Genomic DNA, 25,775 nt, shown 5'->3' with positions numbered 1-25,775 from the left:
GAAATTGAAGTAAAAGCATGTTATGCTCAAATTTTTTAGGAACAATCGATAAAAGGTGACATGCATGTGTCAAACAGGTGTGCCCCGCCTTCGCTTCATCTGGATCGTCCACTTGCTTGGACATTCCTTGGACATCCGATCAGCATGAGATCGAAGAATAAAGATCGGGGTCGCAAGGTGGACGGACTAGATCGACCGTAAGTGGACTCCACCTATCGGATGCAGTCCCAATCAAATTCAACCCACCAATTAGTTGATCAAATTGAATCTGTTGCCCCTTCTTAAATTCAATAGCCCCACGATTGGTAATGGCACCCTCCATTAAAATTAGGACTTCCACCCATGTTTGATTGAAGGAGGCTTCCACTGATAGCTAAATGTCTGGGTGGCAATATAAGTCCATTTTGTCTCTTCCTCTCTATCTGCAATTTACAATACGATGACGATAAATGCACCCCTTGTTTCTAACCATGAATGCTGCTCGTAGCGGATTTACGACTAATACTAAAAGCATTCTGTTTTTTGGTATATACCTACTAAAAAGGGACTTCCCTACCAAACAAAGAGGCCTGAATTTATCATTACCCTTTGCAGCAAGAATGAAAATCATCACTTAAGATACTGATATTGGCACTACCATGTTTTGATATCTGCACGAACTCATTTATCTTTGTTTCTTAATTTGGGTTCTGAGAGCATTTATGGAAAGAAACTGATACTGGCATTACCATGTTTTAATAATTGCACAAACTCAGTTTGTCTTTCCTGTTTTAATTAGCTGTTTGAATGCAATAATATTTAACAGCTGTTTAACTAATTAAAGACAAGATAAGTAGTGCAGTTATAAAAAATGGTTGTGCCAATATTAGTAGCCTTTTGAAAATTGTGATAACGGTTGACATCTGGTTGAATACTATAAGACAACATGAGTTAGTGCAATTATCACTAACTCATGTTGGGGCCGTTTTTCTTGTTTCCTCTTAAAACCCCACAATTGTTTCCGCTTGGCTTCTCATTTGCGGAAGAAGAAAAAGAGATAAAAAGAAACTTGTTTACTCAACTACTAAATCTCATGTCCGTCTCTTTCTACAGGCTTTTGACAAGACTCCAATCCCTAACTCCCTACCGTTTGCACGTCCGTACCAACTGCCATTCCCTCCCTTATAACTACCTTTTGAATTCTTGCTCTTCCCTAACACAGCTCAAACAAATCCATGCCCAAATTCTAACAAATGGGCTCTCCCAAAACCTCCTCCTAGCCACAAAACTCATCACAACAGCACGTATGTTAGCACCCACCATGGAATACGCTCGCAAGGTGTTTGACGAAATTTCCCAACCAGATGTCTTCCTCTGGAACACCTTGATCCGTGGCTATTCCGATTCTGGCCCTTGCAAAGAAGCCCTAATCCTTTTTAACCGGATGCATTCCTCTTGTTTGTTGCCTGATCATTTTACTTTCCCGTTCATTGTCCGCTCGTGTGCGGTTTTATCTGCTCTGAGAGAAGGGAAAGAGATACATTGCAGTATAATAAAAAATGGGTTTGATTCAGACGTATTTGTTCAGAGTGCTTTAGTGGCAATGTACTCTCAGAATGGAGAGATCTCTATTTCAGAGTTGGTTTTCGGCGAAATGATGGTTAAGAATATAGTTTCTTGGACTGCCATGATTGCTGGTTATGTACAAAATGGATTCTATAAGGAAGCATTGCGTGTTTTCAGCCAGATGGTTGTTTCGGGGACACAACCGAATGCGGTTACACTAGTGAGCATCCTTCCTGCTTGTGCTGGGTTTGAATTTTATAATTTAGGAAAGTTGATTCATGGGTATGGGATTAAATTGGGTTTAGATTCAGATACTTCACTGGTGAATTCTTTGATTGCATTGTATGGTAAATGTAGGAATGTTGATATTGCTAGATCTTTGTTTGATGGAATGGTGGTGAGAAGTTTGGTCTCGTGGAATGCCATGATTGCTGCGTATGAGCAGAATGATGCAGGCGCTGAGGCAATAAAGCTTTTTTGGAGAATGCAAACCGAAAAGGTGAAATTCGATTATATAACAATGGTTAGTGTGATTTCAGCTTGTGCAAGTTTGGGTGCTCTTAACACTGGGAGATGGTTACATGACCTTGTTGAGAGCCAAGGACTTGGAACCAACATTTCAGTCACAAATGCACTTTTAGATATGTATGGTAAATGTGGGAGTATAGTCTTGGCCAGAAATGTTTTCGACAAGTTGCCTACAAGAAGTGTTGTCTCTTGGAGTGCTATGATCGGGGCGTATGCAGCTCATGGGCATAGTGAAGATGCACTTGAGCTCTTCTTACGGATGCAAGAGGAGGGGGTAAAACCAAATAGTTTTACTTTCACTTCTGTATTGACAGCTTGTAGGCATTCGGGTCTCGTAGAGGAAGGAATGAAGCACTTTAATAGCATGAGAAAAGACTACTCAATTGTACCTGGTGTGGAGCACTGTGCATGTGTGGTAGACCTCCTTGGTCGGGCCGGTCGATTAATTGATGCATATAATTTTATTGAAAGGATGCCAGTTGAACCCGACGAGGGTGTGTGGGGAGCTCTGCTTGGTGCTTGCCGGATTCATGGAGATCTCAAGCTGGCTGAACTTGTGGCAGAAAATCTTTTTCGGTTGGGCCCACAAACTGTGACATACTATGTGCTTATGTCGAACATCTATGCAGAGGCCGGGAGATGGGATGACGTAGCAAGGTTTAGGTGCTTGATGAAAGAGCGAGAATTGAAAAAGATTCCTGGCCGTAGTCTGGTTGAAATAAATAGAAGGTTCCATACATTCCTCTCAGGCCCCAGATTGTGTTCTTTGTGAGAGAAAACATGCTTGATTTCTTGGTAACTAATAACCCCCCTACTTGAAGGACTTTTGTTCCAAGAACGTGTTAGGAGATGCGCGCGGATGTATTTTATGTACACTACCATTACACAGTCTCATTGGCTGGGAAAATTGTCACTTATGTCTTTTGCTCTGTATTTATTTAGTCTTGCTACCATTGCTATAGTTAACATCAGACTAAAAGTTTTGATCATTGGATTTTTGGGTTTCAGTGATTTTGGACAATAGAGATGGATTGCACAACCGTCAAGCATCTATGAAATCAAGATTCTGCAATATTCATAGAATGATCCTCCCAGATTATTGGACCCAATAAGACAGTCAAAGGAATAATGTGGACCCTTAATGGGCTGAGGAAATGAGGGTTTGGAAGCCCTCATCCTTGTACTTTGTTAAAAGATGGATTATGCATCTTCATCACTGCCCACTGTTTCATTGAACGTTCTGGATTTTATCATCACATGGTGCAGCGTCTCTGGTGGTCTTCGTAAGTCAAATCAAATGTCTAAACAAATATGAGTGTATCGTTTCCATTTGCAGCTGTTGATTGCTAGTCATTGTGTTAAGAGGTAATATGAGATGGGTTAAATCAGTACTTTCAAACTCACAACCAATAAACCGTGAAGGTCTGTACCATTTGGAATCTAAAGGTTTTAGACTGAGTAGGACTAAGACAGAATATATGGAATGCAACTTTATAATGTAAGGAGGCGGGACGGAGATGTAGTAGATATGACTGGACAGGAGGTACCTAAGAGGGATATCTTTCGCTATCTTGGTTCAATTCTACATAAGGAAGGAGAGATTGACGAGAATGTTAACCATAGAATAAGAGCATGTTGGTTGAAGTGGAAGCTTGCCTCAGAAGTTCTGTGCAACCGTAAAATCCTTACCAAGTTGAAGGGAAAGTTTTATAAGACAGCTATGAGGCCAGCCATGTTGTACGGCTCAGAATGTTGGGCCACCAAGAAGCAGCATGTGCATAAGATGAGTGTAGCGGAGATGTGAATGCTTAGATGGATGTGCGGCCACACAAGGCTAGATAGAATTAAAAATGAAGACATTCGTAAAAAGGTGGGGGTGACACAAATTAAGGAGAAGATGAGAGAACACCGCTTAAGATGGTTTGGACATATCCAACGTAGGCCTTTGGATGCTCCGGTGAGAAGAGGCGACTCGTGCCAAATTGATGGAGTAAAAAGAGGTAGGGGCAGACCGAAAACAACTTGGGTAGAAACAGTGAGGAAATACTTGATAGCTAAGAACATAACAGAGAACATGACCTTGGATAGGATAGAATGGAAGAAAATGATCCACGTAGAAGAACCCCACTAGCACTAGGATTAGAGCCGGGTAGATTCCTTTTACCTTCTTCATGAATTTTTTCTAAATGATTCATTTAGCCGACCCCAATTAGTTTGGGACAAAGGCTTTGTTGAGTTGAGTTGAGTTGAGTATATCTAGTCTACATGTCAATTTTGATGTAGAATAAAGGGCCTCATGAGGCAGAGCAACATTGAGTTAAAAATGGATGGATTGGAGAGAACATGCACCGTTGATGGTGGAGGAGTTCTCCATGGAATATAACCCACAAGCTACTGAGACTGCCTCTAATGGATTCCGACCGATATTGTCGAGCAGATTGAGCTATTGAAGATTCAACCAGTACATTATAATATTGGAGTTGGAGTGTTGGGCAGCTATCTGCTATTGACTGCAAACATCTGTATTTTTTCTGCGCAGATACTTGCATATGCCCATCTGAAAGGATCAAATTTATGTTGGGAAATGCTGGGTGCTTGGTTTTGGATTTGAAAATACCTTTTAAGTGCTTCTTGAGACTGGTAGCTATTTAATATAAATGCAGATTTTGTAAGTTTAATAGGGAATTGACAGTTAGCTAATACAAGTTGGTATTTATTGGAAGATTATATATTTCTTAGTTGTATCAGTGAGAGTTTGATCGCAATGTGTCCTACTTTATGTCTAACACCCTTATTTCTTATTTCATATGAGCATGCATTTGCCTCATCACATGTATGTGTTATTTATTTATTTTATGAAAATTGACAATTTCATTGATACTATGAAGATTACATTGGGGACCAGGGGTCCCTACTTGCACTACATAGAATCAATTAAGGGTGGCTCCTAGGCCAGTAAAAACCAAAAGAAAAGATCTTTTGGGTCAACCGCTACAGGTAGGTCCGCACTTCCATACTATTTCACTTCCCTTTCAAATTCTCCATCTACTAAACAAGCCGAGGGTACCTTCACCATTCCCCCTTCCTTTCCTTTACACTGCCCAATGGTCTCAATTGATTTGAATCCAACAACAAGTGCCATATTTGTGGGACCTACCTGTATGTGTTAATTGGAAAAGAGATATAGCCACATGGATTCGTAGATCCAATAATAGCCGACTTTTATATGAGATTGTACCTCTTTCAAGTTAGCAATTCAATGTTATCTAATAATGGATGCATTGTTATTGATTCTAGGGTACACATTTAGGGGTCGTTTGGGTATGCGGATTTTATAATCTTGGATTTCATCAAAAGCATGAATGGGAGACAGGGGAAAAAGAAAACTAGACGTCGTTTTCTGATTTCTTGCCTTCTTTCCAACAGCAAGAGAGCAGGAGATCGTCCCATGTTTCCAGGTTTTAGAAATCTCAGGATGGGGGAGGGATTTCTAAAACCTGGATTTCTTACTTAAATCCAAGAAACGCTGTCAGGACAACATACAACAGCTTTATCATGAACCCTCTTTTACACTCTTTTCAAACAAAACCCTGGATTCTAAAATCCGCGTATCCAAACGGCCCCTTAGTGTGTAGTAGTAGTGACTTGCGGAAAGAAGCGGGGCTAAGATTCATATTTTATCTAGACCACTATATTAAATTATGGTGCATCATTATTATTTTCATCAACATTTTAGATCACATGTCCTTATATTTCTAATTTTGTTGCCACAGAGAATGTGAAGGATACTTCTTGGATCGGTTGAAGACTCCATAATGTTCTTCCCGACCACTGCTTTCATATTCATGTGACGTCACAGCAGCATCGCTACGTTATTTGTACTGCATCTTAAATTCCTGTGTACAGATGAAAATGGTGAAATTTTGACCAGAATGGTTAGTGATAGTAGAGTTGAATGATTCTGAGTTGAATCCCTTTGAAACCATGGGTATGGTGAGTCATAGTTGATCCTGCCTACCTTGCTAGGGCAACCATGCATGCTGCACACTTGCCTCTAGAATTATAACAAACAGGTATGTATCAACTACGGGGTGTTTGAGATGCGATTAAAATGACTCAAAAATTCAAAAAATTAGTCCTAGTTTCAAGATTAAAATGACTCAAAATCCAAAAAGTTTCCACCAAACAAAAGAAAGGGAACTATTCCCATTACTTCATTGGTTTTCATCTCTGATGAAAATTGTCTCTATAGGCATCCTCTTTTTGTTAAAGTTAAGGTACTTAGAGGAAACTGGGAGCATGTGCCGCCCTTGAGAAGATTCAAATTCAACATTAGAGATGGTGACAAGTTATTTAGAAATGGGAGTTGAACTTTTGCTCTGACTGTGATGACCTCAAGCATGCAACAATGTGTGAGTTTTCCCCAATGTTTCAATGAACAGATTGCTACCATAACTGACTTTTTTAGTATGCCAATCATGTTGATCAGATCCATTTCCATCCCAACTCAATTCATCTTTCAGACAGTGCCAAGTGTGGATGCACTGAGTTTTCCATTATCCTGAGTTTGAACTCTGATTTTTCCATCATCATAGTCATTGTACTATTATTTACTATCATTTATATTATTTTCCCTGTAATGAAAAGGGAAATCTAGGCAGCTTTCCAATGGTTGTTAAAGCTTTGTACCGTCCTCTCTCCCCTGGAATCTACTGTCTTTAATTTTAGTTCACTTCTAACTTGAAAAACTAATAGCCTTATGATTGACAGAAGAGGAGAAATAAACAATTACACAAGTGGCAGAACCTGCCCAATAAATAGACTTGGCAAGCTAACCAACAGTTTTTCTGATAATTTACAAATTTATTAACAGAGGAGGAAAAAAACAATTACACAAGAGGCAGAACCTGCGCAATAGATAAACACAGGCCAGGCAACGGTTTATCTTTAATAAAATAAAAATTAGTGATGGTGAGGAGAAAAATTAATTATACAAGGGACAGAGCTTGTCCTATACCTAGGAACACAGGAAGACAATAGCCCACATTTGTAGCATTCATTTACACTGCATTGTACAACCAAACCCTGATCGACAATGTAGATCATTTCTTAGAAGCTGAATTGTCAATAAGGTTTTGAACTTTTGATTATAAAATAATCCTAACAAGTGTGGACAACTAGTAGAAGCTGATTTGTCAATGATATTTTGACTGCTTTAACTGTCGCAACCTACTCGATAATCTGGTTGTCCATTGACCGTAGATTTCTCTTACATGCTCAGTGTTGAAGGAAGAGGATTAACTAATTCTCAAGTTCAGCAAGTAGTTCTCCTCTGCTAATAAATGATCTGTAGCCATTTCGACCGTCTGGAAGAAGTACTAGCTGCGTCAGCCCATAAGGACAGAAGTGGCAAAAGATAAGTTCCACATGCGAATATAATAGTTAAGATGATTTATACCTCGAAGCCTATCTTTGTGTACAGTTGCTGAGCTGATACATTATCTTTATGTACATGTACAAGTATCTGATCTATACCTGTCACATGAACATCAAATTCAGCAGGCATGTTATATGTGCCGATGTCATTAGACATGCCTGACTACCATGTTGCATCAGTACGGGTATCAGTGTCTGAATTTGACATGAGTATCAAGTTTTGGATTCGGAAAACCTCAAAAAAGAACGATTTGTGGATTCATCAAAATGTTTAATCAATTCTCAATTTTTATTCCCATTTAAGAAACTTACTGTTAGGGTGCGTAAAACCCAAAACATGCGGTAATTATGAAGTTGTGGTAGTAATATTTAGAAAGAAAACAGATAAAGAGATATCTAGAAGTCTCAGCAAATCCTGAAGCATTGGAATATGTGACATGTTGGACATGGGTACTTCACCCATTAACAGGGGTGGAGCCAGGAATTTGCACTTTGGGTAGGGGGGGGCGCACTCCCATGCTATATGTCCATCTGACCCTGCCCATTAAGGAGAATCCATGTAACATGGATCGACAATGACTCTAGTATTCACTTACATGCTTACAGGCATGCATTCACATACATAATGAGTGCTTTTTTTTCTTCTTATCGTACCTGATGATTTGGCAGCTTCAATAGCCAAATGCAGCATGTTGCTTGCAATTCCTTGACGTCGTGCAAATTTGGCCACACATAAGTTTGAAACATACAAGTACCTCTGTCCATCTTTCCTATTGATTCTGGAGAACACTGAGGCCTTCGTATGTTCCTGTTAGAAGAATTTGAATAGTAGGTATACAAGAGTGAAATCACAATTTCTGACAAATATATCAAGTTTGAGAGATGATGCAGACCATGACATACCCCAGGAAAGGTCTCTCCTTGTAACAGATTGCGAATGCTTATATCCAGAGTTCCAACTATACTTTTCAATACAGTACGCTTAACATTATTTTCTTCCTTCTTAGCCTGATATTTTGTAAGAGAACACTAGATAAGAAAACCCAGTTATGTTGATCATCAATAAAGCAAACCTGGCTATGATAATCATCAAGAAAATTCATGTTTCGCATAATTCAAACTACATATAAATGAAGAATTATTGCTTGAAAACGGCATGACTGATGAATAAGAGATGTCCAATTTGAGTAAATCCTTGCTCTGTTTCAGCAGCTTAATGTTCCAGTGAAGGTCCCATGTATTCTTCGAAGAAACTTTGCTGAAAAATGTCATTAGCTACTCTGATCGTTCAATTCCTAAGCATGCACTTAGTGCTAAGCAACAGAAAGCAGAAATAACAATGGCCGGTTGTGCACTTCCTGTTTAATAACTCCATCAGAATAACTACATGCTATATGCAAGGCTTTAGCCAGGGAATGCATTTTCTTTAAAGTATGGCATTTGGCTCTCTGTGACTTTTTAGATTCATAAGCATGCTATATTGCTAATTGCAGTAGGCAGATATAACAATAGCTGGATGGGAAATGCCCTTAACCATTCGATCAATTGAATAACATCTTAAACAAATAGAATTGCTGTGTTCACATCACCTTATCAAACTAAAGTTCAAAATAAATAATCTTCTGTGAGGGTTGAGATGAAACGTTGGAAGGTAAGTGGAAATGTAAGCAACTTTGAATCTGTAACTTTTGCTGTTAAATTTACTCATGCATGAATATTAAAATCTCCTCTCCATTTTTGTTTGGGGTACAGGATTAGAAATAAGGATGCAACTATAGTCTATAACCACGTTCACTTTGCTTTCATCACTGAATTCAAGTGTATCAAGTGATAGATCATTAAGGCATTCCACTGTCATTGTAGAGTTTTGAATTTCATCCTGAAATACAAGTCATCGCTCATCATAATTACATTAATGGGTGTGATTGAGTTCTTTCATCATCAAAAGCATCTGAGTGTCTTCATAAAGGAAAATCGGTATAATTTATATTATACCGTGACAATGCAAGTGGATTTCTCCGCAAGCTGCCCACTGCATCTCCTCTTTAGTGCATTGAATTCCTACATGGAAAGGAGGAAAATTAGGGGCTACTTGTAGAGGCATAAATAATCTATAAATTTGGAATTACCAAAACAACCTAGATTTATATCAAGATCCTCTGATCTGTACTGTGTATTAAAGCAGATTCGAAAACAGATTCACAAAATTGTATCTGAACTTCTAAACCATTGCGAGAGAATGATATATGTTGCCATTAAAACCCATAACATTGGAGCAGACTATCCTATGAATCTTGCAAACTAACATAGTACTCTTCTTACCTGCTCTGCAAATTTCCTCTTGTAGCTATCTGCATAGCTGAGGCAACAACCCAAGCTAAAGTTAGCAGTCTTCTACAATTTTCAGTATCTGAGAAAAGGTAAACCAGTGCATTGCTACCAAATTTTTTTCCTGTGAGGCTCCATAGCCTCCATTTCTTTCAACGTAAAACTGGACGTAAAATTTGTTTGATGTTGTAAAAATGAACATAAAACAAATTTTACTTCCATTTTTACGTATAAGAAACGGAGCCTAACAGTATAACACTAACCGGTCACTCGATCTGTCCTCCCAATGACTCTCTGCCCTCAACCATGCCGCGGTCTATCATCAATCAGAACACCAGAAAGTGGAAATTAATCTGAGAGATGAAAATAGAAGAAACTTATGGACAGGGATGAGTTAATTGTAAAATTGTAATATCAACTCACCCAATACTCTTCATCTAGTATTGCCTCCCGTGCGACAAAACAACCAAACATCCTTTTATGTCTATACTCACACTCTCGAACTGAAGGCTGTAGCCTGTCAAAACGGAGATCGGATAACCTCGATACATCGGGCTGAGCAACTGATGGCATCTGAAGCTCTGCTGAGTTGTCTTCCTTTTTCCATGGATGGGAGGATGCCAAATCATTTGTCCTATGCAAGTAGAATTCCAAAGTGTAAAGTTAAATGCTATGTTCAAACAAGGAACATAGAAATAGCAAATCTGAACTAATGTTTTGAAGAATATTATATGATTTATTACATCCAAATGTCCAATTTTTTACATAAACCAAGTTGAAATTTTTGGAAGGAACTGAAAATATCCAAACAAATCATTCAACTCCAGGGTCCTAAAATTCAAAGACTCCGTGCCTTGATCTTTCTCTGATTCAGAAAATCAGGAAACTTAATAAAAATCATAAAAACTTGGCAGCTGAAAAACATAAACCCAGTTGAAATTTCTCTACAATTATGAAGATATTCAAAACAAATCCATTCGATGTAAATCTATGCTGAAAAATCCTGTAGATTCAAATACCAAGCTCCTCCTGATTCAGAGAAGAAGAAATTTTGCGAAAAAAAATAAAAATAAAAAAAAATTCACCAAACAAAGATGCAGAAACATAAATTCAAGCGGGAAATTTTTTCCATGGAAACGAAGAAATCCAAACAGAGCGAGAGGAATAGAGAGAAGTACACACATCGATACAGAAATGGGGATTCTGTGAAATTTTCCTCTGTTTGGGCACTTTCCACGGGTAGAAATTCGCCAGAAATCAGACTTCTGGAAGACAATCGTCGACATTAGAGTTTTTTTCCTGGAAATTTATTTCCACGAATAGATAATAAACCCAATATGGCTTCTCCAAACGCTCTTACAGGCGCCAACGAGAAATTGTTAAGGATTTTAGAATTTGTCTCTGCAACTTGAAGCTGATTTTTGTAGCCATGACACTGCAAAAAAAGGCAGAAAAGGATAAATAACGACTTCACTAGAAACGTAATAACGAGAATTTTAAGACTGCCCATATTTCGGTTAGAAAAAACGTAAGTAAATGATATATTCGTTCTTTTTCTTCCCCGGCCCGCTCCATGCAGGCATGCAGTGTAAAAAGAGTAGTCATAAATGCACTAGAGGGAGGTGGCGCGGGGAAGAAAATGGGGTGAATATATCTCTTCCCAAAAACGTATCGAAAAATCCTGCCAGGTAATGAGGATTGGTTCTCGAGCATTCCCCACGTTTTCTACTTTCTACTTCTAAATTCTATGGGCGTGGGCTGTCTTCGGCTGGGTGGGTCCCATCATTTACAAAGGAGTCCGAATCTCGGGATGTTATTTGCTAGGTAGAGTAGGCTGTAGGCCCCACATGCATGGATGATCTAGGCCATTCATTTGTCAGTCCTGCATAAGATGATTCCTAACCCTTCGATTTGCATAGGTTTCTACAACCGCCGTCCATTTTAAATCTCCACAAATCAAAGGTTTAAGATCATCCTATGGGCCCATTTTTGGGGCATAGCCTATCTACGGTCGGACAAACAAATGAATGTTTTAGATCATCCATTCACGCGGACCCACTGCACCCTATCATATAAAATATATCTGGAATGGGAGATTTTTGCATCTAGTATGCAAGCTGTCGAGTGATTACATTGTTTTTGTTGGGGTTTCACACAAAAGCAAATAGTCCCACATTGGATAAGTGGAACGGATATGGATGGGTTATAAGGGAATGAGCACCCTCCCTCGAAAGGCTAGCTTTTTAGGGACGAGTTCTACCCGGTAAATTACTAAATTCCCAACAGTTTTAACCATCTAGGTCACCAATTGGACGGTTAGGATGATTCGATCAATGTGATCTTGTGGAAGAAAAAATTTAAGGATGGCTGGACAAGCTAATAAAATAACCTCTCATGGGGTTCCTACTATCGGGTGAGGAAATGCTACCCATCGCATGTGGTGGGTCCGTCACTTCACGATTGGGTCCCATTATGTTCTGGATCATGTCCGGTCTCTCTTAATTTCTGTGGAGACTTTCTTTGTTTGTGCTTACGTGGAAGAGGGAAGTTCACAAACACAAAAACACCTAGACGCGGGTTTTTTGTAAGTAAACAACTCATTGGCTGGAAGCCCGAGACTCCATTTGGCCTTGCTCTGGCCACTCATTTATATAGCTTGTCTAGAGAAATCATCTACATAAAAGAAACTCAAAAAAGCAAGGGGCCACGGGTGGTGTTTTTTCTCTCAACGCTTTTTATATTTGACGGTCGGCCATCATATAAAAACTCTTTTTTCTAACCCCAGCTTACTCATCAAAATAAAAAATTAAAAAAAAATGGTTGATTGATGCCACGTAGATGCTAATTGTTGCTCTATTTTTTTTTTTTTCATTTCAAACAACGAATCTAAGTCTCAAAAGAATAACAGTTCCATTACCACCTATTTCTCTCTATCCAAACTGTCTATGGTTTTTTTCATGACCAATATTTCAAAGTAGGTTCCTGTCTCTGTCTTCGACCCACCGATTTTAGAGAGTTTTATACTCCTCAATTATCACAAACCCTTCAATGATTGATTCCTATTTTGCATATAGTAACCTAAAAAGTCCAAAGAAACAATTCTTTCCAACCTCTTTCCAATGAAACTTAAGTTACAAGTGGATACTTTTCTTTGAAACATATTAGTTGGTATAAGTGTCCATGGGGCCCACATTTTTTATGGATCAAAGACATTTTTTTGTTCTCTTATAAAAGGAATAAAAAAGGGGAATGATGCCCCCGACAGATAAAACCTCCCTCTAATGTTATTCGTTAAGTTTTAAAGGCCAAGAAAAACGTTAAAGGGGGTGAATTTATCCTATACCAGTGAACCATTCTCACAGAAACCGTTAAAGGTAGGGATTTTATCCATTTCCGAGGGGAATGGGGGAATGATTTTAAATCACTTTACTGTCTTCCTAAAAGACACTTATTGGGCCCCAATTAAGCCTATTGCATGAGATCCAAACAACTACTAGAATTCAAGTTAAATGATTTTAAATACACGATTAGTTAGATGATCCTAGGTCTTTGATCCATCAATTCTTCTTTAGGCTTCTGCTACGAAAAGATAAACCATTGATTTTTGTAGTTCTTTATCTTAGGCATGGGATACCTGTTGGATGAGACCAAGACTATGTGGGTCTCCTAACGATGCTCGACAAGATCAAGAGTTGATTTCTCATACAAGACACTGTGGGGCCCAAATATTACATAAAATTGCCCCTTACCATCAGACAGTGAAAGTGACCTTATGCATAGTCGTTATGGCCTACTAACGATATAGTGGGCCCACTTTTGATTGATCTCAACCATCCTTTTGATAGCTCTTGTCTACTACGATGAATAGCAGGCCTACTTTTAATTGATCTGAACCATCCATTTGATAGGGTTTGCCTTGGATCTCATGTGGGCTAAAAATCATGCTAATCTTGGGATACTAGCATCCAATAATATGTACTTTTTGTTGTTGAATGTAAACCATTGCACACAAGTAACTTTTTACCGTTAATATTCGATTACAAAATGTACTCATTATTGGATTTTTTTTTTTTGAAAGATGATAATTTTATTGAATCTATGAAAATTACATTGGGGACCAACAGTCCCAGCGTGTATTACATAGAGTCAATAAGTAATAGCCAGGATTATATTCCTGAGCCGAAGGAGCAATTAAATTCTTCAGGGTCAAAACACTACAAAGAACCACCACATCAACACATTCCTCCCAATTAAATAGCCATTCCTGTTTCTCTTTGACATCGTTCTCTTCTAATATAACCAGAAAGTCTTAACTAGATCACTTTAGTAATATATATTATATCCGTGATATTTTCCATCAACCTTGTAACAAGAAGCCCCCAACCCTACCTCCTGGATAAATTACATTGAAGATCCATGTCTGCAACATCATCACCACAGAGAGAAAACCTATTGCACCACTAATTTGTCCCAAAAGCTCATTATTGGATGTTAATATATATATTAGATGATTAGAGGCTATTTTCAAGCCATTGGAGATCGCCGAGACGGTTCAAATGGTTACTATTAGGCTTCTTTTATAAGCTGTACCTTTTGGGCCTATCAATGTAAGGTGGATCTGATCAGAGTCGTTGATCCAATCAGCAATCACAAGTTGGCCTTTGCCAATAATCAGTTCATACAGTGGAAATTAAGTGGATAATCTAAAATTTTCAAAATTAACCAAAGTTAAAGTGTATGTATTGTGCGCAAAATTTGACTTAAATAAACTAGAAAATATAAATAAATCTTAAGGAAGTAAAGGCACATTGCTCACGTTACTGGTTAAACAATATCTCAAGGTAGATTACGGCTCCAACACATGGTTTTAAATTACGGTTTCGGTTATAATTTTGGTCTTGAAATCGAAATTTTGGAATAATTCTATATTTTTTAAAAAATATTCAAATTCTTGAAATTTCAGCTGAAATTTGGTAAGACCCAAAATTTCGAATTTCGCCAAATTTCAGTTTCAGTCTCAACCGAAATTTAAAACCATGCTCCACATCGGTGGTGTGTGCAGCTGAGTTGCTTGCTACCTTTCTCGAAAATTCACTTTACATTGTACGATCTTGTCTTTGCTGGCTTGTGCACCAGCTTGGACTAGACGAACATCATTGATGTCAACAATTTGTCCACAACAAAAGTTTTGAGATGCTTAAAGTAGAAAATCAATGTAAATTTGGTCATGAAAGACCTCAAAAGAAGGCAGTATCACATCAATATAGATAGGGAAGACATTTATGCTCTAGAGCTCAATGCTATCCATCAAGGCCTTCTACTTACAGTACAACACTGGTTGAAAACATGTGGATTGACTCAGATTTGGAAGTGGCTGTGAAGATCTTAAGGAAGGAAATCCATTGCCCATGGAGGAAGGTCCCCACGCTTGCAAAGATTGGGAAAACCTTGCAACAACTCTAGAGTTGGTGGATCATGGAGAGAGGTAAATTATGCAACATATTTTCTTTCAAAATTTGAATGCCCTTGTAAGGGAGAAATATCCCCCTATGCTCTTACAAATTGTAGATCAAGATAGTGGGTGAGGGATTATGTAAGAATGGAATTCCTATCTTTTCTTATTTAATACATGTCAAAATGAACTACTTTTTCGAAGCTTTTATTTGATACTTGTGGAGCCCACTTCTCTGAAGGATCTAAACCATTCATTTATTGTTTCCTGTCGTAGATTATAGTGCTTCAAAGATCTTCTCTATAGATGATCCTAATGCTTCATTTTGTGGAGGTATCTCGTTATTGGTTTGAACTTTTTGAGCCGTCCATTTTACACTAATTATATCGGAAGGTTAGGATCATTCTATGGAGAAGATTTTTGGGGCACAGCCTACCAACATAATGGGTCAACAGATGAATGATTTAGATCAACCAAATAAGTAGGCCCAAGTGTATGTATCTCTGTAGAAATACACACATCATATAAAATCTGTGTTTTCCTATCATTATTAGGCTACTGATTTTTGCACTGTCATGTTTTGATAATTTCACTAAGTCCTTTTATTTATTACAATTCTCAAAAGCTCTCAAAAGCCATTAGAAAAGAAAAGACAACCTGAATTTGTGCAATTATTAAAACATGGTAGTGCCAATAACACTAGCCCATTATTATTTTGATTCATTAAGAAAACAGGTGGGGCCCATTCCAGCTAAAAGCGTAAAACTGCGTGTCTACTTTTTTTGAGCTTCTAGACAAACAGACCGATGCGTTGGACCACCGTTTGTCAAGGAAACCAGGGCAGGGGCGAAAGGATGGTCAGAGCCTCATAGGAGAAAACACTTACTTGGCTTTGGTTGAAAGCACGCCCTTGGTTTTGTCTTATTTGATGTAAGGAAAGAGCGCTCTAACAATGGGAGTTAAATTGCAAAGACAAGATATTTGTGTCGAGATTGTCCCAAACCCGGAAGGGTGTGGCTCTCTGGCGTAAAGTCCTGGGTTTGCTCCCCAGTGACGAGCGTTCGAATCCCCCCTTGCTTACCCGATGCGCGTGGTTTCCGGGTGATTGCGTGCATCCAAAGGGAAATAGTCCTACCCCCGAAGGGGTTGGGTAGACACCCTTCGTTACCAAAAAAAAGATTGTCCCAAACAGATCTTGATATCGCAAAGTGTATGTGTTTGTCATTTTAAAAAAGATAATAATATTTTTAGGGAGATGATATTTTCACTCCTGCATTACGTGCACACCCCCCTTATAAGTTATAACCTGATTTGATGTGAAAAGTGGGCAACTTTATGTCGAATCACGTTATAAGGGGAGTGTGCAAGTACTCCGGAGGGGTTGAAAATATCATCACCCTAATTTTAGGCTACTGATATTGGCACTACCATGTTTTGATAATTGGAATAACTCTATCTTTTCTTTTATTATTTAAACAGCTGTCAATTGCTTATGCCAAAAAGTTGTTGGAAGCCATTTCAAAAAGAAAAGACAAGCCGATTTTGTGCAATAATTAAAACATGGTAGTGCCAATATCATCAGCCTAATTCAGCTGATCCATGGCACCCTAATAGTTCCCTCGATGATCAAACATCCATAGGAAGGCTACTTATCACTTTCCCAGATAAAGCAACAATTGAAGATTTGAAACAAAATGATGGTTGGGATTCTATTTATACCCTTCAACACTACACAGAGCTCAAAAACATATTGTTGCCGCTGGATTATATGCTCCCATTGAAGGCAATCGAATCATTTGGAAACCCTCCCCAGATGGATCACTCTCCTTCAAGAGTGCCTGGAATCAACTGAGAAACCAGTCCCCAAAAACTTCATGGTACAACACGGTCTGGTTCCCAAGACATACACTGTGACACAGTTTTGTCACTTGGCAGGCACACCAAAACAAACTCAGTACCCGAGATAGACTCATCTTGGATATGGAGATCCATATTATGGCCAAAGTGTCACCGAAGAAGACCAAATAAAACTCTGTTAAAAGAAGAAGAATAGATTAGGAGCCTCTTTAAACATAGAGGACATACCTCACCTGCCATCAGAATTGGTTTCACAGCTTCAGTTTACTCCCTCTGGACAGAGAGGAATAGGCGCATCTTTGAGCACTCACCAACCCACAAGCAAGGTATACTTTGCAACATCCTTGCTATCATCAAAGAAAAGATGATCCACCTCAAAATGGAAGAAAACCCCACGGAGGCTAACATCCAAATATCTCAAAACCTTAGGCTATCCTGCTACCAGAAAGAGCACTCCCCAAAGTATTGCATCCCTCAGGATGAATCCTTTATCAAACTAAACACAGATGCATCAGTGACTGAAAAGGAAGCTGGTCTAGGCGGTCTTCTTCGCAACTCAAACATTGAGATTCTGGCCTTCTTCTCGATTTGAACCCAGCCTGAAAGTATTCATGAACTAGAACTTCAGGCCCTCTACCGTGGCATATGTTGGAAATTTTCAAAATGTATTGGGTTAAGTCAAAATATTTGAAGTGTTTTTATCAAAAGAAATGAGAAAATTAAAACATATTTTCAAACAGGGCCGGTCGACCGGGGTTCCCGGGCGACCGTGGATTGGAATCTGGAAATGCATGTGATTTCCAGAAGGGTATGGCCGGTCGACCACTGTAGGTCCAGTCGACCGCGGTTCTTTAGATCGGAAAAATAAAAAGGAACAGAAGCATGCCGGCGGGTGACATTGGTAACCCAGTCGACCGCGGATGTTCGAAAATCTATCCGTTGGGAGAAAATAGACATAGCTTTTCACTTCCGTTTTTAACCTTTCTTCATGTCTTTTGATTCCCAACAGTCATGGATGATTTTCAAACACAGGGGACACCTTGTGGATGATCCGAAGCTTTTAAATCGAGAATATGTGCGATCTAATGGCCATTGTTCAAACCAATCTAAATGGTACTTTGAAGGGATGTTTTTAACATTCTAAAAGGTACTTTGAAGAGATGCTTTTCACGTTAGAAAGACATCTGTGGCTCTATAAAAAGAGTAGAAAATCTGTCTTTTAAAAAAATAAATGAATTAGTTATTGCTGGACTTTTCTCTCTTGAAATCCCTACTCTTGTTTGCTCTCTTGGTTTTTAAAGATTGAGTTTTATGAAAACAATACACTAAAAAACTGTTTTAGTGCAGAAATAGTTTTAGTGAATTTCTCTAAGGCTTGTCATTCTTAAAAGGCGTTTTGGGTTTGATTCCGCTTGTGCAAAGCGTCATCAAACATTTGTAGGACAGTCCTACAAGGTTTCATTGTATCTTGGAGACAATTTGCGGATCCCTGTTGCACACTACTGATGGGGGCGAATATTGTCTTAAGGAAAGCGATTACACGTCTTGAAGCATTACTACTTTTGATCTTAAATCTCCATCAGCAATAAATCTCAGCAACAACATCTCTGTTGCTAAATCAAGAAAAATTGAAAACCTTTGGATAGAATCCGATTCTCAAGTTGCAGTGAACGTCTTGAACAGCAAATGGCCTTGCCCACGGAGGAAATTTCCCATGCTGGTTGAAATCAGAGAGATCCTCTCTCACTTCAAACAATGTATGATAACTCACACAGGGAGGAGGCCAATTCAGCTGCTGATTTCCTCTCCAAAACAGATTGCATACTCCACGGAGAAGACATCCCTATTTCCCACATGCCCCAATCACTTTTGGATATTGTTAGCAAAGATGCTTCAAATATAATGTATCAATGTCTGTAAAATTTTCATTACTTAATGCTCTGGTAGGGGTCTGCCAAACCCCAGCTTACCCATCAAAAAAATATATGTATCATTAGCCTAATTTTACCATAGCAAATTGGGATTTGTTACTAGGAACCATTGCAGCAAGGCATTTCACAGCCGGCTGTTGCATGAGAGAGCAGCCCACAAGCTCACTTTTCATCAGATTTTGTCTTATTCATCTGAGGTGGCTGCTCTCTCATGCAAAAGCCTGTCCAACAAGACGTTCTGTGTAATGAGATTCGAAGTAAATCCGTTGACGTCCTTCTAACACGGTCACCCTTAACGAAGGGTATTTTGGGACTTTCATATGAGGGTTACTCTCTTTAATCTGCTTAGGACATTTATTAGGACAGCCCACCGTGTTTTCCAATTTCAACTGATTAACTAATTTTTCTTCTGGAAGCCATTTAGGTATTCTCGTTATTTCGTGCGAAAATATAGGCATTTACTTTACGTACCGAATCGATAAAATTCTATTACAAAAAAAGAGTCTCAGATCTGATCGCCATTGTGCCATTAGCTTAGCTCAGACCGTCAATGGCGATCGCACTCTGGTTTCTCGTTGCTTCTCTCGTTCTCTCTTCAGATGCAACAGACAGTAAAAGTAAGTTTTTTCCTTTTCTGATCCAAAAAAGATTAAAGTCTCTTCATCATCTTCTTCTATTTCAGATCTTCTTGATTTGGATTCCACGCTCTAGTAAGAAAATCCTCTGTGAGTCTGTTAAAACACGTTTTAACTCTTCTTTTATTGGAAGATTTTTCAAATGTGGATTGTAATGATTCATAGATCGAAGATTAGAGTACTGCATTGTTTGTTTGTCGATCTGTTACTGCGAATTTGAGGTTGGATGAGTTTATGGTTCTTGATTTTTGGTGCTCTGCGTCAGTTAGGGTTCTTTTTTTGTGGCTCCTAATGAGGAATATGTGAGGCGATGAAAGGTCAAGGAGCCGATTTCTGCATTCTCTCTCTCTCTCTCTCTCTCTCTCTCTCTCTCTCTCTCTCGTGTGTGCTTTTCTTTGGCTTTTCATTTTTAACCTGATCAGAGGTGGAGTAGTACTATGTGCTTTGCTTCTTCTTCCAGTTGTCTTATGTCACATTGATGTGCAGATAGAGGTAGAGAAGACTACAGTCCACAAATTGAACCTGTTTTTTGTTGTTGTTGTGATATTTTAGTGCTGTTTTGGAGAAACAAATCCTGATAGATCACATATATGTCTGTTTCTGCACGGCATTTTAAGAATGTTTTCCACTTTCTAGCTTGTGGTTTTGTATCTTCAATTTTACTGTCGGTGTTTTGGTGGTTGACTTTAATTGATCTTGAATCTCCATACAAATTCTTGATGTGACCTACAACTAGGATTTCTTTATTCATGACAGATTTTTTTTTTCTTTACTTAGACCCTGTTCGTTTGAGATTATGATTACCGATGGTGAGCCCCCAGACTGATTATTGGACTAAAAATTAATGTAATTTGAGTCCAATATCGCTTTGGAGGCTCACCATCGGTTGTCAAAATCTCAAACGAACAGGGCCTTAGACTTCATTTAGGATTATAATTCATATTTTATTAAGCTTATATGTGGGAGATAGAGGTGTCAATGGATCCACTTCGGATCAGATTCACCTAGGTCTTGGTCACGATCCGATCAGATCTCTTACCAGTTGGATCTTTTTCGGAATGCTTTTCAAATCCTACTTTATGAAACTGGGTCATGATCCATTTTGTATGAATTAAGTGGGGTCAAAACTCTAAAAGTTCATAAAATTAATAAAATGTGCAGCTGAAGAAATTTGGAAATAAATAGGTGAAGATTTCAGGATATTATACATTCTCTGAAAAAGCCACAGTAATTTGTTTAAATAAATGAAAACCAACAAGAATAAATTGCAAAACTGGCACTATATATAGTTGAAAAACATCCAATATTTTCCCGCTTATACAAGGCAAAGAGAAGGAATTGTCCACAGCCCACACAATAGGAGTGGATGTGTTTAAAACTTAAAATAAAAAGGAGTGAATTGGCTAATGCATCCTTTGTTATCAACTATATTACTTGTTGGATTTCTGAACCAGGAACCAACATATTGAATTGCCATGAGCTATGCAAAATTCACCAGTTCTTTTGTTGCAGGTCTAAAGAGATTCAATATCTTACTTTAAAAAAGATATTCAATATCCTTTTTTTTTCTTTTGGGTCTTAGGTCTCTCAATTCCAAGCTCCAAATACAGAATGATGGGTCTCCTTTCCTAGTCCTTTTTTTTTGTTTCTCCCTTCACCTAGCATTTCTTGTGAAACCTTAGTAAACCAAAAGAAGGGTCTCTAAGAAACATAACTGAATCAAATACAATGACCATTTGGTCCAATGGTAACCTTTTAAGGGTTTTGAGCAATCTACACTCTGTTTCTGCTTCACACCCAAGTATGAGTTCTCCAAGTTTAGGGGGTGTACCACTTTAAAACCTTGTTCCCTAAGCCCTATTTTCATCGTTTTTTTAGTGGCCCTAATTTCATACTTTTTTCGCTCACATGTGACACTACTCCATGCTAAGATAGTCCTCATTTTTTAACTTCTATCCATTGCATCCCTAATTATAGAGAAGTGACACTACATGTTAGAGGCATTGGTAAAAGTTCTCTCTTATGCAGAGAAACATGGCAGCAATGGCCTTGCAAGTATAGATCTAAGAAATTATACGAAATATTATGTTTGCCATAGGTCAAGGTAAAAAAGGTCTTATAGATATTCAACTGCTTGAGCACTGCAGGGGCACTCATCTAACCTTTATGTGTCATGTACAAGCTATCGATGGTTGCAGTTCCTCTAGTATCTTTTTTGATATTAACCAACAGTAAATGTATCTAGGCCCCTAATATCGTATCGCTCGATTTCTTTTCTTTTCCCAATCAAGTTGCATAAGATCAAAGGACCTGGACCGAATTCCTGGGGAAGGGGATCACTAAGGCATTTTTGGTGTATAAAGGACAATGGTGTGAAGTGTAACTCCCGTGCCATGCACTCATGGAGTAACAAGAGTTTGCAGGAATCTTTTTCTTAGGATGTTGCAATCCTTCTTTCAAACTCCCTTTTGTCCTACTACGGGCCATTGCCACCATGATTCCATTGAGACCATTGTTGACTCAAATCATATTTCTGTTGTTATTAGTTTTCTGTCATCTTTCGGTCTAGATATCATTAGTTTCTATCGATAGAATCACTAAATAAGTTGATTTCTACATGTAATTAGATGAAAATATATTTTAGTTCTTAAGTATTATTTTATGCAAATACTTCTTGGGCTCTCTCTCTCTCTCTCTCTCTCTCTATATATATATATATATATATATATATATATATATATATATTTTCAAGAATTCATTTCCCTTCTGCATTCACTTTAGTTCCTGCTTGATGCTGTAGCACTTGCAAATGCCTACATGGAATGCTTTGACCACCCAAATAGGATTTCAAAACAAAGCACAATTTACACCTTGCAGGGAAGATGTCCAGGAGGTTGGTCAACTTTAATAAGTGCCTCTGGAGTCTAGTTAGTTTCTTTATTTCATCCACTTACGTTTTAAGTCATGTTAGGTGGGTCTACTATTCACGTCAGTGTTTTAAAATGCGGATGCGGGTCAAAACGCAGCCAAACGAAATCCTAGTCGACTTGGCACACGGTCGAGTATTTGGTTGATGGACTGAGTACTCAGTTGGTGCGGTCATAAATCGGGAGGGTCAAATGACTTTTGGTTGACTTTGTAGGGAAAAATGCGGAATAAGACATGAACGCTGCCAAGGCATAAGGGAGTTGACTTGAGGGAGTCAACAATGGCGTGGAAGTGTTTTGAAACTATGATTCACGTTGTTCTTCATGTTACTCTTTACGTCACCATTCATGTTTTGAGGGGATTGGTATTTGTCATATTGAAATTGATTTGTACTAGACTTTTGAGAATTGAATAGGAGTTACCTCATGTGGTGGTTTTGATTTTGAGTTTTTCTCTATCCCTGTTATTTCTTCTGGTAGTGCTGCAACACTACTTCATGGAACTAAGGAGGAAAAAAAATCTCCACTTTGTGAAATATTGCAAGCAAAAGGGCGTTGTTTGTGTTAAGTCAGATATGAAGAAAACACAAGAAATATTTTGTATTCTCAACAAGCATAATGAATGATATCTTCATATATTCCCATATGTATAAGAGGGGAACTATGTGGTTAATCATTTGGTTGATCATCTCTAGAGAGTGTTGGCCTGTCTGGGGCTTAGCTTATCGAGTCTGGTATTGCATTCTGTTCATTTTCTTTATAAATGAAATTCTATTTTGTTGATCGAAACCTAATTATCTTTTTTCATCCCCATTTTTATCATTGTCATAATCATCTCCTTTGGGGATTTCTTTCTGACACCTTTACTTGTCACTGCTTTTGGCCCTTCAAATCACTGTCTCCCCTCTTCCCTGCAAAAAACAAAGGATCTCTACAGTTCAATGTTCTAGAAACATTAAAGGCCTGTCACAATGTGCTTTATTTGAAATGACACAAAAGCACCCTATTGGTTTTTCATCATTAAGTGTTCACGGAGTATGAAATCCCAAATAGTTCCACGTATACCTTTATCTAGTCGAAGTATTATATGCATAGCGACCTCAAAACTTACTAGAAATTGATGCAAATCCACTAGATAAGAAAGGCATGCAACTACACATGAAAACTTACTGAAAACTAGATATTCCCCATAGTGTTCAAGAATTTCAGATTATTTCTCAACTCTTTTCTAGTGTCAAAGTATCTTTGATTCCAGGAGGTTTTATCAGTGCAGGTATACGTGTTCATGCATCAACAAAATTTTTGGGATATGTGTTTCTCATGATGGGTTTTGCTCTTGTTCTTTTCCATCCCTGTTTATTGGGTTGTCTTTCTTTCTTTCTCAGGTGGTTTTAGATTCTAGAAAGGGAAAGCATAAATTGTGATGTCCTCTCCTTTCCTCATTCTTTTCTGCCTCTTTCCATTACGCCCATGACTGTGCAAAGACCTTTTTTTTACTCACATCCATTGTTCATGCAAGTTAACCAGATAAGTGATAACCTTTCTTGCTTTTAATAAAAAGCAATGAAATTGTATCAGACAAACCCAAACAAAAATAGGATGCCCTTTGGTACTTCCTGTATGTGGATTTTTTTTCTTCCATTTGTTTGAGGGGATGCCTAAAAAATTGTGGCTATTTTCCAAGAATATTAGCTCATACCTATGATAGCAGTACACCACATTAACAGCGAATACCTAGAAGATTACTATCCGCTCTAAAGAACACTTTCATCCACATTGCTCCAAACAAACTCTAGAGATAATGGCAAGTGAAAATCTCATATGCTTTAGTATTTCAATATCATATGTGGTGGGACGTTGACAGTTATAAGTTGTCAAATGTAATCAATCTTTGATGGAAACAAATATCAAAAGTCGCTAATTACAGAAAAAAAAAAATGCAGATAACCCGGCTGACGAGCTTGTGGCTGTACTCAACAGCAATCGAACGGCCCACAACTCATCATCCTCCCTCATTGACAACCCAGGCCTTGGCTGCATTGCCTTGCAGTACATAAAAGCCTACCAAGGAAGGTGTAACGACGTGGGTCCCAATGGTGAGAAGCCAGCCGAAGCCGACTTTGCCCAGACCTTTGCACCCAATTGTGGAGTCCAAGCTTCAACACTGGCTCCCATCTCTGGCCGGCTACTTGGATGCCAGTCACATTATGTCAGTGCTTCTGAAGCCTTTTCTACAATTCTGATTCAGAACAACAGGGCCTTGGAGTTAGTTTACAGTAGTAACCACACAGAGGTGGGAGCTGGTGTGAGTGGCTCAGATGGTGGATCGCCATATTTCTGGTGTGTGCTGTTCAGTAGTGGTGCAGCAAACAGTAGCTTTGTGTTGGAGGGTGGCGTGGTGAAGACACAGCGGCCCGGATGCTTCAGTGGAACTAATGATGATTGTAATGGCGCAGATGGGTTCGATCGCCATATGTTGTGGCCAACTGTGGGTGGAATTTTGATTGCATTGGCTTATGCCTATGGCTTATGAGAGTATGCTCCATGTTTCTCTTCTTTCATTCTGTTTGAATTCTTGGTCTTGCATTGGCTTTATTTCAAGCCTTGAAACTTTGATTTGCACCTGTTATTGGGTTTTTTGTTAGGCCTGAGTTGGCATTGTGATTGGTTTATACGATCCTTCAATTTTCTTCTTCTTGTTCAATACATATTCCGAAAATTAGAATAGACGAGTCAACTTGAACGACTGAACCGGGGACTCCATCCAATCTCAATGACATTCACCTATCAGTATTTGAATATTTTGTAGATATGTTATTACTTCTTAAGATGGGAGCTGTAGTGTTTTGGGTCATTTTATTCTCAATAGGAGTTTGTGAATATGGGAATACTAATAAATTTTTTACCTTTTATTATCTTCCGAGTTGGTGGTGAGTCAACTCGTTTTCTAAATGGAATGTGTTAACTCAGGCGAGTTCTGAGCAAACTCCACTAGTTTATATTATGGTACAACCTCACTCATTTTTTTCTGAGGACATTGTTTCATTTAACGTCAATGCTCTTTAAATGGCACTAGAAATGTAATTGCTGACCATCACCACCAAGATACAATGGCTGATCGGGATCAATGGTTGTG

General features: G+C 38.5%; 3 protein-coding genes across 3 annotated transcripts; 2 read left to right on the top strand and 1 right to left on the bottom strand.

The window, feature by feature from the left end:
• The first annotated feature begins 38 nt into the window (after nucleotides 1-38).
• LOC143877913 (pentatricopeptide repeat-containing protein At1g11290, chloroplastic-like) lies at nucleotides 39-3,067 on the top strand. The gene is made up of 2 exons (XM_077380227.1): nucleotides 39-197; nucleotides 1,093-3,067. The coding sequence occupies exons 1-2, from the start codon at nucleotides 61-63 to the stop codon at nucleotides 2,843-2,845; spliced, it is 1,890 nt and encodes a 629-aa protein (XP_077236342.1). The 5' UTR covers nucleotides 39-60; the 3' UTR covers nucleotides 2,846-3,067.
• A 3,838-nt stretch (nucleotides 3,068-6,905) lies between these two features.
• Nucleotides 6,906-11,588, bottom strand: LOC143877912 (Acyl-CoA N-acyltransferases (NAT) superfamily protein). The gene is made up of 10 exons (XM_077380226.1): nucleotides 11,198-11,588; nucleotides 11,020-11,102; nucleotides 10,261-10,471; nucleotides 10,101-10,153; nucleotides 9,832-9,868; nucleotides 9,505-9,570; nucleotides 8,413-8,517; nucleotides 8,164-8,317; nucleotides 7,532-7,608; nucleotides 6,906-7,439 (listed from the first exon to the last, which is right to left on the bottom strand). The coding sequence occupies exons 1-10, from the start codon at nucleotides 11,345-11,347 to the stop codon at nucleotides 7,371-7,373; spliced, it is 1,005 nt and encodes a 334-aa protein (XP_077236341.1). The 5' UTR covers nucleotides 11,348-11,588; the 3' UTR covers nucleotides 6,906-7,370.
• A 7,956-nt stretch (nucleotides 11,589-19,544) lies between these two features.
• LOC143876834 (uncharacterized) lies at nucleotides 19,545-25,331 on the top strand. The gene is made up of 2 exons (XM_077378527.1): nucleotides 19,545-19,694; nucleotides 24,583-25,331. Exons 1-2 carry the CDS (start codon nucleotides 19,628-19,630, stop codon nucleotides 25,170-25,172), a joined length of 657 nt encoding a protein of 218 aa, XP_077234642.1. The 5' UTR covers nucleotides 19,545-19,627; the 3' UTR covers nucleotides 25,173-25,331.
• The last annotated feature ends 444 nt before the right edge of the window (nucleotides 25,332-25,775 follow it).

The sequence above is a fragment of the Tasmannia lanceolata genome, unplaced genomic scaffold (genome assembly GCF_043159265.1).
Source record: "Tasmannia lanceolata isolate RefF3 unplaced genomic scaffold, GAP_Taslan_0.1 ptg000005l, whole genome shotgun sequence".
NCBI classification, from domain to species: domain Eukaryota; kingdom Viridiplantae; phylum Streptophyta; class Magnoliopsida; order Canellales; family Winteraceae; genus Tasmannia; species Tasmannia lanceolata.
The sequence above is the reverse complement of the archived record's forward strand: the minus strand, read 5'-3'. Positions and strand labels throughout refer to the sequence as shown.

Bases quoted from the DNA above. Each gene is read 5' to 3' on its own strand.
- LOC143877912 (XM_077380226.1), bottom strand. From the start codon at position 11,347: ATGGGCAGTCTTAAAATTCTCGTTATTACGTTTCTAGTGAAGTCGTTA. The intron at 11,103-11,197 runs GTAAGAGCGTTT...ATTGTCTTCCAG, and splicing joins ACAATTTCTCGTTGGCGCCT to AAGTCTGATTTCTGGCGAAT. The intron at 10,154-10,260 runs GTGAGTTGATAT...GATTGATGATAG, and splicing joins TACTAGATGAAGAGTATTGG to ACCGCGGCATGGTTGAGGGC.
- LOC143877913 (XM_077380227.1), top strand. From the start codon at position 61: ATGCATGTGTCAAACAGGTGTGCCCCGCCTTCGCTTCATCTGGATCGT. The intron at 198-1,092 runs GTAAGTGGACTC...CTCTTTCTACAG, and splicing joins GTGGACGGACTAGATCGACC to GCTTTTGACAAGACTCCAAT.
- LOC143876834 (XM_077378527.1), top strand. From the start codon at position 19,628: ATGGCGATCGCACTCTGGTTTCTCGTTGCTTCTCTCGTTCTCTCTTCA. The intron at 19,695-24,582 runs GTAAGTTTTTTC...AAAAAAATGCAG, and splicing joins AGATGCAACAGACAGTAAAA to ATAACCCGGCTGACGAGCTT.